The following is a 22,024-nucleotide window of genomic DNA, read 5'->3' on the forward strand; positions in this document are numbered from 1 at the left end:
TCTCATTCGACTCTCAGAATCGCGTTAAACATGTTCCGAACGCATCGTTGGAGGTTATTTTTTGGGTTTTTGAATTTTCGAAAATTTTCCAAATTTCCGAACCTTGGCATTTTTTCATAGTCTATTGCCTTCGAAATTTTTTCTTTTCGGTCATTACAACTTTGTCTCATTCGACTCAGAATCGCGTGAAACATGTTCATAGTTGATAATGATCGTTCATTTTTTAAATGGAAAATGTTTTTCTTCGAAAAATTAGTCCACTTATCAAATTGCATATAATTCGTTTCAATTTGGAATAATTTCGAATTGAATCAATTGAAAAAATAAATATCGACAGCAGGAATTGGTCTCTCGACCTTCAGCTTAGGAGTCAAAAGACTTACCACGGCGCTACCGCCGAAGTTTATCAAAAACATATAAATCTTCGATTATTGATTGTTGGTTGGTAAGAGTACTGTATTGGTACCGTGGCAGTATGCCATACTATTCTCACCGAACAGTACTGCGAGTACGCCGTACTAGTATCGTACGCTCACCGTACTTCCATATTACCAGTATTGTACCAGTTCGTTGAATTACTGTGTAAAACCGTCGTACGTTACTGGTATGGTGAGTGTACCTTACCAGTACCGTAGCAATACACCGTATAGTTCATAATGAATTTCAGTCTACGGCGTACAGATACGGTACCAATACGACGTACCCAACACGTTCGTACTAGTACCGTACGCTCACCGTACGGCGGTACCTGGCAAGTACAGTACTAATACGCGTTCTGCTATATTACCAGTATTATACTATAGTAGGCTGGTTATTTGGGAAATTTTAGGTAAACGAAACAAATATATTAATCGTGGCTAATTTTTGGAAATCATTTAGTACGTTGTCTTGTACGGTACCTGTCCGGTACCAGCACGGTTGTAGAATTCATACGTCGTACTGGTACGATACAGTTCTTTTCGTGGAACTCGTATTCAGGGATACGAAATACCATTTAGTACGCCGTTATAGTACCGTAACGGTCTTTTCTGTGGAAAAAGTACCATGCAGAAATGGCGGATGCTACTCCGTACTGGTACTGTAATGGTACGCCGTACCGGGTACTGCAGCAGTAACACGTATTGCCACCGTACGGGTACGGCGTATGCTCGTACTTTCGTTGCAGTACGGTACCAGTACCATGGTAGTATCTCGTATCAGTACGCTGGCTATCTGGGTAACTTTTGGATAAAAAAAATGACTGTACGGCCTCAACTTCCGTAAGATCATGGATCAGTCGACTAACCTCACCTCGAATTTTCGAAATGAAAATTCTCCGCTGTCGTTTGACTAATCAAAAAAAGGCTCTGTCAGCGGACGCGGAAAGATGGCAAAAATACGCTGACAGGGGCTTTTTTTATTGATCAAACCGTGTCGAACATATTCAATTTCGAAAATTGCAGCTATCTCTCTCGCACTCACGGTGGCGAGATAGCGACTGCTCCATCACCTTAAGAGGATGGATCAGTTGGTATATCGCAACCGTGAGTGCGAGAGAGATAGCTGCAAATTTCGAAATCAAAATTCTTTGACACAGTTTGACCGATTAAAAAAAGGCTCTGTCAGTCGATTTTTGCCATCGTCCTGCGTAGGCTGACAGAGCCTTTTTTCAATCAGTCAAACTGTGTCAAAGAATTTCGATTTCGAAAATTTCAAGTGAGGTTAGTCGACTGATCCATACTCTTAAGAAACGAATACGTCGAGCTCGACACGTGTCCGTGGGATCGAGCACTAGGCGAGTCATTGAAATAATTATTGTTTCCGTTTTGTATTATAATGAAAATATTATTGCGAGAGGTTTTTTTATCGAGACACATTTGTTTATTGAAAACTTTATTTTTTGGTGGAAACTGGAGTGTATTGTGAAAACTGGAGTGAGAATTGCACGCAGTTGTTAGTATGACTAGCCTGCGAGGATAGGATCATTTTAAGGGGTGTCCTCAAGTAGGAGATTACAATAAATTGAGCATCCATCTCGTTCAATTCGTCTTTTCCCTCCTTCTGGTTATGCAGTGGCACGTCTTTTCATAAATTGATTGGAATCCGAAGGTTCGAAAAATAAAAAAGATTCGACGATGAGAGCCTAAACAGAAAAGAGCGCCTTTCTGATGAGCTCGAGTTGTTTCGGCAATGAAAGTTTTTCTTGGATCTGGAGTCTCAGTAACTCTTCTTCAATGACCGGTCAAATGTTCAGAGAAATTATGAATGAAAAAAAGCGTCGGTGTTTTTTTTTAATACTCGACGTCGAGCTGCTGCCGTATCTCTCGATTAAGTTCACTCCGATTATATATTTTTGATGTGGTGATTTATCCAATCAATGTAAAAAGATACACTCGTGTAGATTGTGGGATCACCAGATCCACATGGCACAGCTCCCCACGAGACGATTCCTACGAGCTCTGTATTAGCTTGGTCGCCGTACTGTACAAGAGGACCGCCGCCATCTCCCTTAATAACAGGAAAAAAAAACAGTTGTTACAGTTTTTCGTAAGGGAAATGATGAAAATTCGCTACTCAATGTCTAAGCTTCAGCTTTTTTTCACCTACCAATCGAGCTTCATTGGAGGCAGGGAGTGAACGAGAAAATAGTTTTCAAATACTGAGAATTCTAGTGAAATTTAGCTCGGCCCAGTGTTCAGCGTACGTCGTTCCATTGCCTGCATTTTTCATACTCTTTTCTCACTCAAGTGATCTACCCTAATTAGATCTTAATTTTCACGATTTTTTTTGATCGGTATAAATTATAAATATGGATAAAAAGTGTTAAGCCTAACAAATACACTCTTCAAATCCACAAACAAATGTTTTTATATTTATTTTACTCAGCCATTTTTGCAAAAAACTACGAAAAGGCACCATTTTTTCATAGTTTTTAGCAAAACAAAAATAGTTCCACTCAAAATTTCAAAATTCGTACGATAAGTGCTACAGCTGCAGTCACAAGGAACATGTAGTAAAATTTTGGTAAGGATCGGTTGAGTAGTTTGGAAATTCAATGAGCCGTCCAAAACCGTAATTTTGAGAAAAACGTTTTTAAACAAAGGCCAGGTACGTGGTACCGCTCTCAGCCTGCTCAGATCTTCATAACATTTTAGTACTTTTGAATATGTATGCTTCGAAGGATGCAATAAAAAAATCAATTTTTTGAAAAATCTAATTAGATTAAACCCCTTAATGCCTCTGCAGGCTGCCCCTTCGTATTTCAACAATCAGTTCTGCCCGATCAAACTTAAATTCAGTATCACTCGCTATAAAGTTTTATCATTTCTATTGTGAAAATTTGTTAAAAAAGAAAAATATTGTAAAAAAGCTACCCTGGCTTCTAGATCAGTAGAAAATGAAAATCCGAGAAAACTCACGAGACATGCGGACTTGGTGCCATCGTCGGGTCCCGTACACAATTGAGTATTGAAAAGTCGAAGATCACCAGGAGATTCGTGCACCGCATCGTAGCAAATGTCTTTAGGGATAATGGGAACGGTTATCGTTTGAAGGACTGATGGATACTCGGGCGAATCGGTCGTCGAGATTGAGCCCCAACCGTAGAGCACCGTTTTCCCGGTGTGGATTTTGTAGCGTGGCGGTAACGTTGCAGCTTTGACGTTCGAAGTGAATTTCATAAAAGTTTCCAGGCGCAACAAGCCGATGTCGTTTTCGCCCGTGTCTCTGTAATGAAGATCGTTCGATCTACGTTTTATCCAAAATTTTGAATTCTCAATTTCTCATTCTTTAACAACTTTTTCAACGGTTTATTTTCGTCATTCACAGATTGCATCGAGCAACGTCTTCGATGACAACTCACTCGTCGTAATCCGGGTGGATCACCTTGAGCCTTACGCTCGACACTTGTTGGCCTTTTTCTCTCTGATTGATGATATGTTTGCCAGCGTAAACTTCAAGTTGTTCATCCGGTGGGGTTTTCGTGATGCAGTGCGCGGCCGTCAGAATCCACTTTTCATTAAGGATCGTGCCGCCGCAAATGTGTTTGTACTTACCGGTTGCCGGTTTTCCCGACATGATTGAGACGATGGAAGGTAATTGATGTGGCGGCGCTTCATCCCCGTGAATGATTTGATATCCGGCGCGAGCCGAACAATCTTTAGACAAACTTCAGTTTACGAATGCGGTCGCATTGAAGAAGTTTTCATTTCTTAGATTTCGTCGTTTCAAGTATTTTTAAAAAATATTTTTTTTGTCAGAATATTCTTTTGTTTTTTAGATAAAAGTACTGCAAATGGTTGAAATTTTTTCAAGTTTTTTGTAAACCCGTCAAGTTTTTTGGCGTATAGTTCACTTACCTTGAACGACGAGAAGCGTAGCCAGTACGTAGTGAAACCACATTTTCGGACGAATGCGGTTTTCGCGTAGATCCACATTTATATAACAAAATAAAATCTGCTATCTTTTTATCGCGGACGATCAAGAAAAAAAAGAAGTAAAATAAGAAATTTAAGTTCGATATGAGCCTCTTACATTCCAACGGACGATGGGTTTCTAATATCTGTGGCATCTAATCAACGGTGAAAAACAAATGCTTCTCCTATATATACGAAGACTCTTGAACGAAGACTCCTGCTACGAAGCGTGTTTTTCGTCGATAGACAATCGTTATCTAACTAGCGAAATATTTTTCAAAAGTATTTACGTTTAAAAGTCATTTTCGTCCACTGCGAAAATCCACTTATAAGTTTGGCATCATTTTTTCAAGTAGAAAACATTTTCATCCTTTGAATGGAGAATGGAGGCTTCAAAATGATCCACCAGTTTCTAGATTTTCGAGAACAAAACTTTTTGACCAAAATACACGAAGAAAACGAGGCCGAAAATTCTGGAGGAAAGTACTAGAAACGTATCCCTGTGACAGCACGTGTACGTACTGGATTGCAGTATTAATTCCAAGAGCAGTAATAAGAATTGTTCTATCCACCACAGTAAAAAGACCAATATACCCATACCTTTTATTGAAAAACTTTTCTTATTGAAAACAAGAGACTTTTTCGCTTTAATCATAGTAAAAAATCTTTTCAGTCACTTCGAAAGTTTATGTTGTAAAGTATGCTCGAGCAACCCTGAAAATGTCACACGTATTCGGTGTATACTCGTGTATTTATTATAAAATTTACTGTGCTGACTGTCAAAATTTGTAATTTACAATACATTTCCACTTATGAGTAAGTGCTAGTCTGACACGGCGAATAACACTTGAAACAAAACGAAATATAGTTCTGAGGTGCATCACTTTTTGCTATTAAAGCTGTTTAAAATTGGAGGGACGAAAAATTGTAAAATTCAAAAAATACTATGCTGTTTGTATACGGTGCGTAAGTGCTTTGAAAAATAATATATTTCTCAGTATACAAAACGAATGCGTTTTCTCCGTGTACTTACGGTTTCACAGATTTCGTGAGCTGTTATAATGAGACAGTTAATGAAAAAGAAACTCTTATGACGCGTGAAAATTTTAGAGTTTCTTGACGTTGTGATAAGCTATGTATGTGATAAACACTGCTTGATGTTAAATCAATGTGACTATCAATTAGAATCGAACAATTTACTGATTAGAAAAAAATACTAGATCTAATCTGGTTTCACGGTACCGCAAAGAGCCTGCGTTCCATTATATTTTATTTTTTTTCCCATTCTGGACTCGCTTATCGCAAGAAAAGTTTTAAATAATAAACAGCGATGATTTCTCATATCAAACGATCAACTTCTGCTTGAGAGGTGAAATTTCATACTCTCGATCGAATAGTTACTGAATTTTTTCAAACGACTTTCTTATTGAAATTCTTGAGATTAAGCAGAAATCGTTATCACCCAAATTCCCTATCACGCCCCGTAAGTTATCGATGTGCCTCCTTCGAATTCTTTGCCAGATGCTTTGGTTTGTTGATAAATCGAAATATTGAGCATGAAACTGTTCAAAAATCAAGGGAGGGTGATTTTTTGTAAAATAAATTCTGCGCAACGGTTTCATTACGATTTATTGAACTCCAGTTCATTATTTTTGTATTTTAGTTGCTGATAAATTCCTGTTGGGTTCACAACATCGAGTACACTCTCCCAAACGGAGATTGAATTCTGAACAACCTTAAGCTTGAGATTATCCTCGATTTTTTTCAGGAAAAAAATGAAAGTGTTGGAACTTATGGAAAATATATTGACGTCCTTCCAATCAGTTGTCATTCATATTTTTTTTCACCCACTCAACGAACGGTAATACACGTGTAGAGATCGTAGGCTCTCCAGTTCCGCAGGGAAATGTCCACTGTGAGACGATTCCATAGAGCATCGTTGGCGTAGCAGCGTCCACAAGAGGACTACCGCCATCCCCCTAAAATACAGAAAACGAAAAAGCGATTACAATTTTTAGTAAAAAAATCAATGGAAATTCGTTATTGATTTAGAGACGTGGCAGCGTCTCAACTCGGCTCAACAAATCATCTGTTGTGATAACAATAAAATTTATGAATACAATTTTTGGTATATTTATGATTTTCAAGTCAAAATCGTTTATTAGAAATTGCGTAAATTTTTTCTTCGATCCTTCGTCTGGTTGATAAATCGAAATGAAAATATTTTAAAACTACTTACAGTGCATGCAGCAGCGGAACCTTGAATTGGTCCAGTGCACCATTGAGATTCGTAGATTTTAACACCATCAGCCCGTTCGCGCATTAAAGAAACGCAATCGGCATTGAGGACGATTGGAACGGTAACTTTTTGAAGAACTCGTGGATAGTAGGCCGTCTCGGTGTTCGACATCGAACCCCAGCCAGCCATAGCGAATGGTCCAGCTGGACTGGTTGAATCGGGCAGACCAATTTTGGCAGCAGTATCACTCAATACTATTGGGCTTTCCAGATGCAACAAAGCAATGTCGTTTTCTTTGGTTTCCCTGTAAAGAGTGCCATCGAGTTAGTTTATTGTCCAAACAGATTTGTGATTACTCAACTGCTGTGAGATGTCAATTTTTTTGTATATTTTTTGTTTCAATTGAATGATTCCTTTGAGCGTAACTCACTCGTCGTATTTCTGATGGGGAATGACGAGCTTCACAGGCAAAACTTGCTGACCATCCTCCCTTCGATTGATGTAATATTTACCAGCGTAAACATTCAGGTCTTTGGCTGACTTGTCCTTGACGCAATGAGCAGCCGTTACGACAAAGATTTCACTGAGAATTGAGCCACTGCATAAGTGTTCGTTCGCACCGGTTTTTGAATTTTTCAACTGAATTGAGACGATGAAAGGGAACTCCTTGGGCTTAGCGTCATCTCCGTTTACAACTTGGTATCCAACATGGGCCAAACAACCTAACACAATTGATGGTAACATTTATTTTATGCGGTTATCGAAATCGATCGGATTTTCTAACTTATTTGGATTATCTTGTTCAACTGAGATTGTGTTTTTCACGTTTTATGTCTGCGTGTCATCGAAGCCAGATTTTCGGGCAATAATTCTTCCAATTTTTCCTAAAATTTATTGTCACAAATCCTTCGATCGTTTCCTGATATTTGATAAATTCTTATTTTTTTTTGGCATATCTAGTGTCACGTTTCCAATTGTTTTAAAAATTTTATTCTTAAATAAAAAAAAAATTAGAGTTCAGAGGGTATTGGCAGGTTGACATAATTTTGACTTTTTCTTTGTTTACTTACCCTCCGCGACGAGAAGTGCGGCCAGCACGTATTGCCACAACATTTTTTAACGAATGCTGTTTTCTAGTTAATTTACTGTCGCATTTATATCGCCAAAATTTCTTCGTATCTTTTTATCGCGGAGAACTTAAAAAATAGGAAAAAATGCAAGCTCCAGATACGATCTCCTTGAGTGTTTACTTAGCGATGATCGAAACTCGTAATATCGGCGATATCTAATCGAACGGCGCCGAAAATAATACCCCAAACGTTCTCTTGTCTCACATCGAGACCCAAGTTTTTTTGAAAATAGTTCGAAAAAGTTTGGGACAGAATCATTCAGTAAAACTCTACGAAAGAATTCGATAAAGTCTGAGAAAATCGTTACCACAAAATTCCCCAGTCTCGGTGAGATATTCCACCAACACTAAATTCGTTAATTAGATTTGAATCTCGTCTGTTCCAATCTCATGGACACCGTAATCGACTAACATGAAATTAATCACCCTGAAAAATACGTGACTTGTTAAAATTGACAAATGGAGTGAATCTGCGATAAAGCACAATCGAGTATGCCGTTAGATCAAAGTGACAATCGATTCGAATCAACTCTACTGATTAGGTGAAAATATTAAATCTAATCAAACTTCGCGAATTGCGATAAGGAACTGATGTCCACTTTTTTCATTCCAACTCACCTTTTTTTTAGAAACGTGACCTGCTGTGGTGACAATAGCACCGAAATTGACACCAAGAAAGGGAATTGATGGGGCGTTGCTTCATCCCCATTTGTAATTCGGTACCCAACATGGGTCAAACAACCTTAACACAATATTGGTAAAACTATTTTGTTTAACTATCGAGAAAATACACGGAATCATCCACGAGTAAGGACAATAAGTATTTTTCCCATGAGAGCTCGCGTCTTGATTATTGTTTCCTTCTTTTTCACGATTTCGTGGAGTGTCCTCACTCTGAGCGACGAGAGGAGCGTCGCGAACGCGGAGCGCAACATTTTCGAACGAATGCCAGTGACTAAAAAATTCACCATCGCATTTATATCATTTATAAACCCAAAAATTTCTCTTATCTTTTCATCGTAGTCGAAGGAAAAAACAATTAAAAAATCTCCGTTCAACGAGCAATGGTCGAGCTTTGCTGTCGTGTCTGTGACATCTAATCAATATTGAATAATGAACGATTTTGCAACGCTTCTCAATGGAGCTTCGAACAGTATTTTTTTGATCATTAAATCGCTTGTATTCGAATTTTTGAGAGGTTTGTTTTCTGTCATCAATGACTGGATTTTATTTGAAGTTTCAAGGATCACCACGAAAAAAAGTTACTGTCGCTTGCACGATTTCTGCATGTGGATAAATCTTCGAAACTCTGATTTTCCTTATTACGGATTTCCTCGAGGGGGAAAACCATTTGGAAACTTTTTGAAATTTTTACACTTCGTTATACCGGTTTTAAAGAGTATTTTCCATTTTTTTAAATACAAAAACATTGAAAATTGACGGAGATATACCATGATGAAGCCACATGGTCGCGAAGACATTTTTTCTACGGTGCCGTGACCAATGAAATTGGGAACTTGTAAAAATAATTAGAAAAGTGCATCCATCTGAAAATCATTGCAATTGTTTATTTCGACAGATAAAATTGATCAGACGTCCATCCAATTAGTATTAACAGATTTAAATTTACTTCCACATTCGACTTGCCATCAAAATAAACTCGTGAGTTGAACAAATTCTTTTCAAAAATGAAAATGCCAAGTCAACTTTTTTCCCTTGGGATATAAATTTCTAAATAATTTCTCGGCCTCCATATTCTCGTGCAATAATTCTTCGAATGTGAAGTGCTCATAGTTTTACGGATCTCATAATCCGCTCAAAATTTCAAATGCAGTGAAAACATTTTTTTTTTTTCAAATTCAATTCCCAAAATGTACTGAAAATGATAACGTTAAATGTCATTGTTAGAAATATCCGATTTTATCAGATTTCGAGGACCATGATCAGGAACCTTCTTTGACTTCTTTCGTTTTCGACTGATTATTGGAGCCAATCTTTAAAAAATGCTTTTTCAAAAGATGACTTGATGGCGGTGGAGATTATTGTTTTTACAAGTATTTCGTAAACTGCCGTGGCGTTTGTATGTTCAGGAAATTTTTCAATCTTCTTTATCGTACTTCAGCTTTTAGCGCTGTAGTTCGCATGAAAAAATCTCCTGATCGCTGACTTCGCCTAATCTTTACGCTATTTTTCTACAATCCTTTTAAAACTAATTCGCTAATAACAAATAAATACAGAGTCTTGAAGTTTCAGTTTGAGAAAAGTGGCAAACCAGATTTCATCAAACCTAGGAAAATATTCAACATTTTTTTCGATATTTAGTTTCAGGTGTTTGTCGCTGCTGTTACGGCACGTGCCAGCGTACGAATTCCCGCCCACGTTTCCCTCGCTGTTGGGATTATTTGCGTGGCTGGTAATAAAAAGCCGTAAGTTCCACGATCACGGAGCTCCAAAGTGTACGAATATTTTATTCCGGCTACACCTTTCGCCCAATCATCCGACGCACCTGAAAATGGGTATTGAAAATTCATTATTTTTTTCTCTCTTTTTTTTACATGAATTTTCATTAGCTTCCAAGTAATCCGATCGAACATTCGAACTCTCAATAAAAATTAAAAAAAACAACCTGATCGTTGTTTCATTTTTTCATTTGGAATAGTAAGAAATCCGATAATTTGATTTTAAGGAAGATCATGCGTTATTTATGATTCAAAAAAGCAGCTAAACTTCTTCGCTCTTTTGATGACGAAAGAGACGATTAAAATTTATTCTCGCAATTATTAAGGAGGGTGGATCGCGACGAAACAATGTTGTCATGCTAAACCGTGTTAAAAATATTGAGAATTTCAAAATGATAAGAATTTAATAAAATTTGGTAAATGTTTTCTTTAAAAATATATATAAGACAATGTACATTTTTTAGATTTTTCTACCACATAGCTCTCGAGTAATTGAACACTAAAGTTCACGTGTATAAGCATAGAGTTTACATGTAAATAGTTATACATTTCGTGCATAAGAACTTGGATTTAACGCTCAATTATTCGATAACCACGTGGTAAAAAAATTTGAAAAAAATTGTATTTGTATACTTGATGCCAAAGAACGTTATCACGAAATTTTATTAAATTCTGATTATTTTGATTTCGTGATCCACCTTCCTTTAATTTATGTGTAACTTAATTGTTGGGATTGATAAATTTTTAATACAATGATAGCGGTTGAAATACTTTCGTAGTAAAATCGTCGAGCAAAATGTGACAACAGCCATTTTCTATTTATATTTATTAGTAATTTTCACTGGTATAACAAGGCTTTCTCAAGACATCATTGACATCTAAAAACATTATATTTTCTTATTCTCGTTTTTGGCTCTTTAAAGTCGCATAAGAAGTGTGCTTACCATAAGAGCCAATTAACCCTTGAAAAAATGAGATTTTCGTTAATTGTTTTCTCGACAGGATATTTTAGGATATTTCCAAATGTCAACTCTTAAAGTTGGAATTTTCGATTTTCATTAGATTCTCGTGAACTTCCTTAAGATTTTGTATAATAAATGGATTCACCTGAGGTAGGATACAGCAATTCTGCGGAAGGTCCAACCTTGTAGCTCGTTCCGTGGACTTTGCCCATGGCTTTCGCAGCTTTTTTCGCAACACTCGAAAGTTCCGAATAATCGTCGGGACGACTTCTCGTGTGGCCCCAAGGCACGAGCCACATTTGCGAGTACGAATGCAGAGTCAGATATAACCTGGAACCAGAAAGAGCGTCTGATTAGATCGATTCCTATCAATCAATGAATTCGTTTCAATGAAACCTCATCAAACCTGATATTTTCACGATTTTCCATGATGAAATCGGCCATCGCTTTTGTCTCGGGCTCCGAGAAGGCATTCGGACCTGCGTAAGTTTCGTGACAAGGATCTTTGCTCATTCCACCTTCTTTGTCCTCGCCCCAATGATAGCCAAAATTTCTGTTTGGATCGACACCATCGCATCGGGAAAACAGCCACTTTGTGTAATGGGAAACCATGTAAAATAAACCTGCAGGTGTGTACCTGTGACAGGAACCGAAAAATACTGAACCAGCCAATTTCAATTCTTGATGATCAAATGTTCTATTTCTTGGCACACTCTAAATAATTTTCTACATCAAATGAAATACAGAATTCCAACGTTAATTCGGTGAAAAAAGGCCCAATTTGAAACATTTTTTTAGACTCTACAGATAATACAAATTTATTTTTATCGATTGTGACATCATAATACAATAAATGAACAATGTTTCCTGAATTTTTAAAATTTTGGTATTAAAAAAAAAACACCAATTTGTCGCCTAAAAAATAAGCTTATTTGTTATTGTAAAATTAATAATTATCGAAAATTGGAAAAATCTCTCGAAATTTTTTTTTTCGAGTGCCGTTACTACCGTCGACTTAATTATTGATATTTGAGTTTAAAAAATTCATGAAATATTCTTCATATATTGTATTATGGTCTCGCAATCAATAAAATATATTTGTATTATTTATAGCGTCTAAAAAATTCTTAAAATTGGGCCTTTTTTTCACCGAACATAAGGTTACCCGATCTTGAGAAAGTGAGAAAATAGACAAGCTTCGCGATTCACATTCTCAAGATCAAGCGAGCTTGATATCCTCAAAATAGCGCGTACCTCGCCTCGTTGTCGTTATCGGCATGGCTGCTTCGAGTTTTGCGCCAAAGTCGATCACCTGTGTGACTAAATTCGTAGCCATCGGGATTAACGACCGGGAGGATCATCCAATCGCTGATATCGAGCAACTTCGAGTACGTGTTATTTTTTTCGACCAATTGATTGAGTATGTAAGTCGCGACGGCTGTGCCGATCCATTCTCTTGCATGCATACCTGATCACAGAGAGACAAAACCTGATTTTTCGTCAAGCATCGAAACCTCGATGAACTTTACATTCGTATTTCTATCACTGAAAGAACATTGGAAACATTTTTTTAAAAAATCAATCAACGAAGTCGAATGAATCCTTTTCTTTTGTTTCCAATGAAAATTATCGGTTCCTCTGTACCTGCGTCGATCCAAAGCACCGGCTTCGTCCTCCCATCCTTCGTCGGACCGCTCGAGACTTTGACAACCTGAAGGGGTTGTCCTTCAAAACTGCGCCCGATCGTAATGAGCTCGACCAAGTGAGGATACCTGAAGGCCAAGTATTCGAGATACTTTAATATTTCTGAAAAGAAGAAAACACTTTTTGACGAATTGCTTGAAACGCTGGGATAAAGGGGACGAGAAAAATCCATCTTTTTTCTTTGTGTTGATGCGAGTGTATTTTTTGTACCACCGAATCGATGATAGCGCTTCCAGGTCATCGGATGCCCCTGATTATTGAGAAGATCGTCCCTCTGCTCTTTCGACATCTTAGGATTTTGATATGCGATAGTTTTCTGTCGGATAAACATCAACAAACTCGATCACAGCTTTCAGTGAATTACAAAAGACAAAAGATTCGTGCGACTCGTGAAATACCTGGAGATCAGGAATCATAACTGTAAAGTCAATGTTCTTCTCCCGTAAAAAATCTTTCACGTCTGGTATTATGTCCGGCGAAATAAGTATGTCCGTCGACCTACATAAGGGAAATAAAATTCCTTCAGGTTTCTTTTTGTTCAACAATTTCATAAATTTAACGAGCGAATTCTCGAAAATATTAAATTCGTTTGTTTTTTCATCGACTTTTTTCGTACAATTACTTTTTTTAGCTACGCTCAGGGCAAATTCATTCGTCGCATCCAACAAAATCGGTTATTTCGATTCTAGCCGCAGCACCATTTTGAATTTCAGAACAAGAGTCAGTTCAATTTCTCGAGTATGAGCACACTCGGGTGATTGGAAAAAAAAAAAAATAAAAAAAAAAAATAAAAAATTTCCTCAAAGTTGCAAGTGATTAGTTCAACACACAATGAAAAAGTAAAAAAAATGATGAATAAATTTTTGTGATTGATCAGTCCGCCATTGAGTACATCAATTCAGATAAATCGAAGTTTATTTATTGAGTAATAAAATGATTTACTTATTGCCCAACGGCGGAGACCAAAATCTCACGTCTTCGCCTTCCGAGTCCTTGAGATCGACAAGGTCCTTGACTTGGCCCTTGGTCGTAGGAGTAATTCTGATGAGTTGATGACCTTTGTAGCTAACACGATTCGTTCGGGGTTTACGACTCTTTGGATCACCCCCAATCACATTGCTGACGATCGAACTCAAGCCACCGGTCACAACGTCTAACATCGATTCGAGAAAACCGGTGAAAGAAAATTCACGGTTGCGAGCTGTCCACGGTGACAACCAATATCCGTATTGTCTCGTCGGCGGGGCTCCTCCATACGCTTTTCCACGGTTCCCGAAATTCGTACTCACTTCCGCCTCGATTTCTTCCGATTTGTTATCATTTTCTCTTCTGTTTTGAAGACAAATTTCTTTCGAGTATTTTCCTTCATTTCGATCTTCTATTCAAATTTCATTTCAACGAATCGTTGATTAACATTATCATTTTTAAATCTTTCAATCGGAATTGAATGCATTTTAATGAGAATCCCCGAAAATTTAGAGAGAGCTCCAACGAAAATTCAGTTTTTCTGATCATTCGAATCCCGGTGACTGGCGCGCGCCAAGTTTGACAAAAGGGCAACTACAATCTTGTGAATAATCGATACAAACCCGTAATTGTAAAACGTCGAATCGACGTATTCGGGATAAATATTTCCCTCGTTCGTCTCAACTGAGTCGTGGAGATTTTCGTCGTTCACTGGGTTGCCAACGATGCTTCTCAACACAAAAAAAACGATGAAACACCGGGTCGCTCGAATTTGGAAGGAATGAGCCATTTTTCGAGGCACAATAAAAAATCCACAAGTTTTTGTCTTCTCGTTTTCAAGAGCGGGTAATAAGAACGATGCAACCGCGACAGCGGCCTCGAGATGACTGACCTCGCAGGAGCGCCCCCCACCCAGCAAGACTCAGTTCGCTTCCTGGCGATGGTACGACCGAGATGAAAAACGTCAGTTTCACTGTCATGCATCATGAGATCGTAGTAAACACGGTGCTGTCTTTCACCTGGTACATTAATGCTTAATTCTTCAGAGATGTCATCGTTAATAGTTCGACAGGGTTCACTAGAACCGTTGTTAATAACGAGCCTCGTTTTACGACAGTTCCTCGGTTCCCCATCGAGCAATTGTGTCGATTCTATCGCGCGTTTTCTCGTCTTGTTTTTTCAATCCACCTAATTATTTTTTCAGTCCGACGGGGCTCGCGAAGTACTGAAAAAATGTCGTAAGTAAAGAAAGTTGGAAAAGGAAGAAAAAAGTAATCGCCTTCGACGAGAATCGTAAGGAAATGGAGTCAGAGAAAATTTCAGAAAACAATATTTTAATCGATCCTGCTGAGCTTCATCGCGACGACTCCACTTTTTTCGAAAACAAAAACCGAGTTTCAACCGAGCTTCAAAAATCGGTCTAATCCCCTTTTAATTGGAGGCTTGCCTAACGCTCATTTTTCTCAACTATCATTGGCTTCGATGGGACCGGAAGTGTCTGACATTTGTTCGGAGAATAATGTGAAAAAACTGTAATTTGTGAACGCGTTTACGGAACATAACGGTAGGCTGGAAAGAGTCAAGGTCGACTCATCCGAGTCAAACTGTTCGGAGCCTGCGAGGGCTCCGCTGTTCGTTGTTCCAAACACGTCGGAGTACTCGCCAGTGGTGTAAGTTCCGTTCATCTCGCCAGAGGAAGAATAACTGTTGTGTTAATCGAGAGAATATGAAATAATTTCGGGTGAAAGGGACGACGCCTTTGCTTTTGTGGCGGAGAGAGCAAACCGTCGGTGGCTTTTGCAAGTTTCTCGCCTACGTGAATGAGGCACGAGTGTGTGCTGTGGCAGTAGGTCATTTATATATTTGCCGTTAGCTCGGAGCAGACGCTGGTCGTACTTCGTTCTTACGCACGCACACTTTCGTGGTGCGTTGAACGGTGAAAATGCTGTGACTCTTTGGGAAATCTTTGCTGCCTGCTCGCCTTACCGCTACGGAACGAACGCGTTGTAAAAACAACAAGAGAGGAGCAAAAAACAAGCACAACCGAACAAATAAAACGCCGTTGGGATTGACACGGTTCGAGGCTGGAATGCCGCTGCATGCCGATTAAAAAACGTTGTGGCGGATTTCAAACGAACTTTTTGGACGGACGCACAGGAGAAATCGGAATGAGAACGAGGCTAAACCATTTTTGCTCTGTTTTTGTGGGCGAGTTTTTGCATTTTCATCACTCGCAAAGTTACGGAGCAGCAACTGCATTTTTTATTTTCGAAACGATCGTAGGCCCGAGACTTGGAATTGCAATTTTTTCTCTGGCCTCTCAAAATGAAAAAAAGTCAGCGAAGAAACTCATCATTGGACAATCCCTCTAATCTACAGCAACTAATTTTCTTGCCATCAGGCATTCGGTGTCACGACGACGCGAACAACCAAAACTAACGTTTTTCTTCAAGTCCCAGTCGCTCTCCAATTTTTTTTCAGCTATCGAAGACCCATAATTATCAGAATGATTGTCAGGATATTGAGCAAAATGATTTTTGACTCTCCATAAATTTGCGCGTGGAGCACGCGTTTCCTCTCGTCTGTCGTCGTCGATGTCGACTTCCGGTTACTCACTACTTCCAATCACGAAACCCGTACACGAGATCCCTTTTTTTGCTGAAAGTTCTTCTTCGATCTCCTCCTTAAAAGATAATTACTGTGAAAGATTATGTGAAAAAGAAGAAATCGGTTGCTTTTAGACTTTTTACGCAGTGAGTATCCTTTATTATTTTAATATATATATTTATATGTTTATGTTTCATTATATGTAATTAAATATATATATATATATATATAATAATGTGACAAACACACGGGTTGGTATTGTTACTGTACGCCACGGTGAAATAACGTTCTGAAGGTACAGACGAAAAAAATAGAGCATAACTGAGTAAGAATAATGACTCAAGTAATTAAATAAAAGTTTGTTACAGCATAAACGTGTATTTTATATCCGACTGTTGTTAGTCATCTAAATTCGTAAAAAGAAAGAGGAACGAGGAATACGAGGGAGGAGTTAAGGGATTGGGATAGAAGTTTTCATTCGGTTTTCGGTTGACACTTTGAAAGAACGCGTCTCAGAAAGCCTTGGGATGAATATACATATTATCATTAGTACAACATTCGTTTAGAATTAGTTTTGTGTGCCTGCGGATTACTCGTTTGTTGGTTTCAACATTCTCATGGTTTGTTTTATCTTCGATATAGAATATGGCCCTTTCAGCAACGACGAATATTATTCCATCCTCCCGATAGATCGAATTTTGACTAGCACGTTTGTGGCATGTCCGCAGAGAGAGAAACGTCTTTGTTAACAATGTCACCTCAACGTAAATGTAAAAAAAAGAGGAATAAGCAATGGAAGTAACGAAAGATAAACAAAAGAATGATAAAGTAGGGGGAGAAACGAGAGAAGATTTCGAACTCGTTGCCGATCGCTCGTCTCTGGAGGATGGCGAATTCGATATTGAAATTCATTTGACACTTTTCTCGTCGCGTTATAAGGAGGGCCCAATCGTCACGCCGTTCCATTCTTCGACGTCGTGACCTATTTTATATTCTTTTTCGGTAAAGAGTTTGATTAATAATTGACTCCTCATTAGTACTCGCCAGGGAGGGGGGAAATTCTCCTTTCTTCCTTTGATAAACGATTTTTTGGTTTCTTTTTCGACGCCTCTGCGGTCCTATACACCGAACTCTCACGGATACCATTATAGAACTCGCGAGCGCTGTTGTCTTCAATTCGTCGAGTCTTGAACACACGTCATCTGCCTCACGATAAACGCTCCTTGAAATTATGCTTAAGAATTAAATAATTGTACACGATTTTCACGCTTTTATGGCAAGAACGATCTCTCGACTGACCCTGCTCTACTTCCGGTACACTTAACTCGAGTAACACATATTTTCAAGATTTTTCGTAAACCAGATATCTGAGGATGCTTTGCGCACACGACAACTTCAAAAATTAAGAGTCAGGTCAACTTCATGAATTCATTCAAACAAACAGTTTCGTCAGAACTTTGATGTCGAGAAAAGTCTAAAAAAAAAAAAAAATCATCAAATATCAGATAAATTTGCCTCGTTATTCGGACCTTCGTAGAAATATGTATGAAGTAGTTTTCTAAAATCAAATTTCAAGAGGCTCGGATCAAATTTTGTGTGCGATAAAGTTCTCGGTCGTGATTCTGCGCCAATATTCTTCAAATTATTTTTCAAATAGCTGAAAAACAATTTATTTGAAACGGTTGTTAAAATCGCGGTTTTTTTTTTATCTTTTATCCCTTTTCCCCCATCCCATATCCTCGAATATCTATCATTTATTTCGAGAGAAGGTATTATCGATTAATTAGCTAATCATAATTTTCAGCTCAATTCTTCAATACTTTCTCTTCTTCTCACTATCTTTCTTCTTTTTCTTTTTTTGTTTTATTTTTTCTCTCTCTCTCTCTCTCTCTCGCTCTCACTCTTTCTAAGGCCTTAGTGTTATTTACAGTTATGAACATCTTTTGTTTATCTCGTATGTAAGATAAAAGTTATGACAATAATGGGCACGTGGCAACGACTTAACATTCGGGTTCTTTTTCCAATGAACCCACGACAATAACGTCATATAGATCTATCGTAATATTCATGATTTCAATTCGCAGACAATCTATCTGTTTTTTTTTTTTTTCACGAGAATGTCGAAATTTGTATCATCGAAAAGCTCTGAGAAGTCAAAAAATTGTTGAGTCTCGCAGTGCTCAAAATTGACTATCATTTTCGGTTGAATCTGTCGCTGAATTTGTATAGAAGAAATGCAACTGTTTGCAATGGAATTTCAAATGCAATGAGAAACACATTGAATTCCAACGCGTTCCGAAGATGCAGGTTTCGACTTTACAGTTCATCTCGCTTTATCGTATTCGCGTTTGTGTTTTATCATCGATTTTTTTCCGTTTTTTTTTCTTTCTTTTTCATTCACGATCGTGTGCAGCATGCGTTGACAGCGTGTCGTAAATGAATCTATTATTTCAACTCTACCCGAGGATTAAATACAACTGATATTAATATTTTCGTTTCTTCTAAATCGTCGAACGTGTTCCGACGTCGTTCGTTTATGAGAAATGGACATTTTCACGAAGAACAGGTAACATTTGTCTAATCGTACAATTGCATGCAAGACTTGAGTCCACATATTCGTTTCCTTTTGGTGGGTCAAGTAATTCTTTCGTATAATTGGATTTCGATCCAATCGCGTCGGAGCTCGCGGGGCAAATTCTAGGCAGATCTATGCGTTTCGAGATTCTCGTCGATTTCGTCGAGGACGAAGATTTATATTTAGTCCCAGAAACAAAATCGGTGCTGAGTTTTTTCGATTTTGTTTTCGTACCCTTTTTTTGTCCATGCTTAGACAATGTTGGCTTTTATCGCAGCACTTCCCATCATGACCTTATTCACGAAATTCACGATCGCCGTTGCCGGCTGTCCGAGCTCCAATTCGGCGAACACGTGACATTGATTGTCGGTCTTGTGAGCTGGCTTTCTTGCGACGAAACCAAAGCAGCGACTGTAGCAAAACAGATAGAATGTTATAATAAAAATCAATGAAATAGAAAAATTCTGAATACTATAAAATATTTATATTTCTCGCAAAATGTTCCTTCCAAAAGGCAATTATTCCGTTTATTAATTCGAATCGCATCGAATTTTAAATATAAAATAAAACTCGTTTTACCCACGTTGGAAAGTTAAGGAGAAAGAAGATCATTTTTTCTCCCAATGTTAGTCGAATAAAGTTGAACTTACTGAGCACTCAGCGGTCGTCCCGTGTCATCGCTGACAAAGTCCCACGTTCTTTCCTCAGTGTCCAAACCGCAGTAGCTTATATTGTTCGTGGGGTAATGCCTGCGGAAGAAAAGTTTGCGCGCATTGTCTGTGAGCGTTATTCCCTGCGTCGAAACTTTGAAATGTACGATCGTTGCCGTCGGCAATGGTTTTTGTTCGAACAGGGTCGTTATCGATTTCTTAATTGCTTGTGGCCCTGTTAAAGACTCGGTGTCGATGGTAAAGAGGTATAAAACGTTGCAAGCTGCAAAAAAAAATCATATTTATTATCGTACAAAATTCATGATCCAACTAATAAAGATTTTATTTTTCAAATGTTTTAATATTCAAATTTGCATTTCGTGTGCGATTTGAAAAGAATTTACCTGCTCCTTGGGCGAGAAGTTGTTGCGTACTATTGGAGCTCGGTGAGTCCAGAGCTCGAGCAGCAGCCTCGGGTTCAGGGAGTAACAATTGACAAGGCAGCGCCATGGCCATAAGGCTGTGTTGATAAACAAGAGCGGATAACGAACTGAATACTGGCTCGTTAGCGCAACCCTTCAGTCGAACACCACGCGAGGTTGGTTCGATGAGAAAATGCCTGACCAATTCGCTCGATGGATCTTTTGGACTGCTCGGTGCACCAGGAGGCGGGGTCGCGACTTTTAACGCCAAACCGAAGGCTCCGGGAAATGAATTACTGTCACGAACTACGAAGGTACCGGGCGTTGCGTCTTTGAGCATTGAAATAGCTGTGGAAAGAAATGTATTTGGTTGGCATAACTTACATGAAAAATTGTGGTAAAATTGATTTATAATAAAAAAACATTCACGAAATACTGAGCTTCAACAAAATCATTGTTCAATCCTGGACGAGAAGAAAATTTAGTTTTTTAGAAATTGCTGTGTGCACGAAATATTGGATAAGAAAAATTTAGGAGATAATTGGTCTACCTTGTTCTCGAGAAATATTGGGCTTGTACCAAATCCTGCTCGTATCCCTTACAAACTTGACGTTTACGTCAGCAACCTCCTGAGGCTCGGTGTTTGAGTGAATGCTCGATCGTCTCGAGCCATAGTGTTGTACCTGAGGAGACGAATGACCTCCGCTATTAACCGAACTGTACGAAGTAGCGCTCTGAAAGAATAATTTTATTGATGTATGACGTAATTTCAACAAGTTTAAAAAAGAATTTGCAAGACATTTCAATGCTTTTTAAACTTTTCGTGCACATTTTCTAGAGAGTTTTAAAAATAATCATTAAACTGAGATTCGCAAATGGGCAAAGTACCTTGGGACTTTGGGTAAAATCGACCTGCGTCGGTGTTCCAGTATGACGAATGACCGTGTGTGTTTCCGAAATCGTTGAATCGCTCGTCGGTGAGACAGGCCGGTCCTTGCTGAAATTTACAAAACTCATTAATACTCCAATTGACACAATGCCAGAGAACACATAAACAGTTGGTGCGGTTTTTCTCGTGCAAAAGTGTGCATTTTACACGTAAGGACATTAAACATTGATACGAGAAAAGACGGATGAGTTTGGTTTTCTCATTCAGTTAGTTCTTATTCATTTTCAATGACAGGTCTTCGGGAATTAATTTGGTAATGTTAAAAAAGCATTATCCAGGATTTCTTTATTACTTCGTGATAAATTTCGTGTACGAGTATCGTGCGACATCACTATTGTCAATTCTGTTTGTCGAATAATGCTGAGTGTGGGACATGAAAACGACACATACAAACAACGATGCAATATGAGTTCACGTACGTTCATGCTTATAAAAATGTTGACGAATGCCACGCAATGTCACATTTTGTTATCGTTACAAACGAATTGTCAGTTTTTTTCTCTTCACTTCGTTTTTAATTTACTTTACATTTTTCTCTTTTTTTTTTTATTACCTATAGTCGAACGACGCCGACTGGTTAGTGAGTGGCCATCGTTTGTTATGCATTTGCTTAAGCGTACCGCTTGCCGGAAAACTCAAACGTCTAGAATCACGAAGATAATTGTTTTTTCCATATTCATGTATTGGTCAAAATAATATTTTCTTGCATTTGCAACAATCATTTGAGGAAAAATGCACTCGATGAGATTCGCACTGGAGTAAATTTTTTTTCTAATTTTTCAAATATTTGAATACTGCACATTCGTCTACTGAAATCGAACCAATTTTTTTCTAGTAGTCGAATGGTTCACCATTTTTCTAATATTTTTATACTTTGGATTCAGCTCAAGTTTCGTTAGGTCTGAATATTTAAAAATTCGATAAAAATTTTTTATAATCCTGACAGCTTTGAACAGAGTAAGAATTTG

At 38.2% G+C, this 22,024-nt stretch overlaps 3 protein-coding genes across 21 annotated transcripts in view; all 3 read right to left on the reverse strand.

Annotated features, from left to right (window-relative positions):
- Positions 1-1,962: 1,962 nt before the first annotated feature.
- LOC122416567 (transmembrane protease serine 9-like) lies at positions 1,963-7,746 on the reverse strand. Its single transcript, XM_043429633.1, has 8 exons — positions 7,704-7,746; positions 7,064-7,355; positions 6,634-6,937; positions 6,242-6,373; positions 5,428-5,447; positions 3,865-4,147; positions 3,399-3,752; positions 1,963-2,487 (listed from the first exon to the last, which is right to left on the reverse strand). The coding sequence occupies exons 1-8, from the start codon at positions 7,744-7,746 to the stop codon at positions 2,323-2,325; spliced, it is 1,593 nt and encodes a 530-aa protein (XP_043285568.1). The 3' UTR covers positions 1,963-2,322.
- A 1,564-nt stretch (positions 7,747-9,310) lies between these two features.
- On the reverse strand, positions 9,311-14,719 carry LOC122415697 (carboxypeptidase B-like). Its single transcript, XM_043428059.1, has 9 exons — positions 14,477-14,719; positions 13,830-14,216; positions 13,286-13,385; positions 13,098-13,203; positions 12,828-12,989; positions 12,438-12,651; positions 11,590-11,820; positions 11,329-11,513; positions 9,311-10,268 (listed from the first exon to the last, which is right to left on the reverse strand). Exons 1-9 carry the CDS (start codon positions 14,641-14,643, stop codon positions 10,087-10,089), a joined length of 1,734 nt encoding a protein of 577 aa, XP_043283994.1. The 5' UTR covers positions 14,644-14,719; the 3' UTR covers positions 9,311-10,086.
- Positions 14,720-16,588: 1,869 nt separating this feature from the next.
- by (blistery) overlaps positions 16,589-22,024 on the reverse strand; it is a 176,148-nt gene continuing 170,712 nt past the window's right edge. For 16 of the 19 annotated variants that reach the window (XM_043427614.1, XM_043427625.1, XM_043427617.1 and 13 more), the window contains 6 exons: positions 21,610-21,699; positions 20,996-21,104; positions 20,658-20,841; positions 20,090-20,455; positions 19,686-19,968; positions 16,589-19,446 (listed from right to left, as the gene is read on the reverse strand). In XM_043427614.1, the coding sequence (XP_043283549.1) occupies positions 19,287-19,446; positions 19,686-19,968; positions 20,090-20,455; positions 20,658-20,841; positions 20,996-21,104; positions 21,610-21,699 (1,192 nt within the window). In that variant the 3' untranslated portion in view covers positions 16,589-19,286. The remainder of the gene's footprint in view (positions 19,447-19,685; positions 19,969-20,089; positions 20,456-20,657; positions 20,842-20,995; positions 21,105-21,609; positions 21,700-22,024) is intronic. The other 3 variants (XM_043427632.1, XM_043427629.1, XM_043427615.1) reach the window with 1 other exon arrangement.

This window comes from Venturia canescens, chromosome 9 (genome assembly GCF_019457755.1).
Source record: "Venturia canescens isolate UGA chromosome 9, ASM1945775v1, whole genome shotgun sequence".
Classification (NCBI taxonomy): Eukaryota; Metazoa; Arthropoda; class Insecta; order Hymenoptera; family Ichneumonidae; genus Venturia; species Venturia canescens.

What these genes read in the sequence shown, in the direction of transcription:
- LOC122416567 (XM_043429633.1), bottom strand. Translation starts at nt 7,746, where the DNA reads ATGTTGTGGCAATACGTGCTGGCCGCACTTCTCGTCGCGGAGG. An exon ending in CGCACTTCTCGTCGCGGAGG is followed by an intron (nt 7,356 to 7,703) that starts GTAAGTAAACAA and finishes CAATTGTGTTAG; the next exon opens with GTTGTTTGGCCCATGTTGGA. An exon ending in TGTCGAGCGTAAGGCTCAAG is followed by an intron (nt 3,753 to 3,864) that starts GTGATCCACCCG and finishes TGAGAAATTGAG; the next exon opens with AATTCAAAATTTTGGATAAA.
- LOC122415697 (XM_043428059.1), bottom strand. Translation starts at nt 14,643, where the DNA reads ATGGCTCATTCCTTCCAAATTCGAGCGACCCGGTGTTTCATCGTTTTT. An exon ending in TCTCCGCCGTTGGGCAATAA is followed by an intron (nt 13,386 to 13,829) that starts GTAAATCATTTT and finishes TCCCTTATGTAG; the next exon opens with GTCGACGGACATACTTATTT. An exon ending in ATTGCTGTATCCTACCTCAG is followed by an intron (nt 10,269 to 11,328) that starts GTGAATCCATTT and finishes ACCCATTTTCAG; the next exon opens with GTGCGTCGGATGATTGGGCG.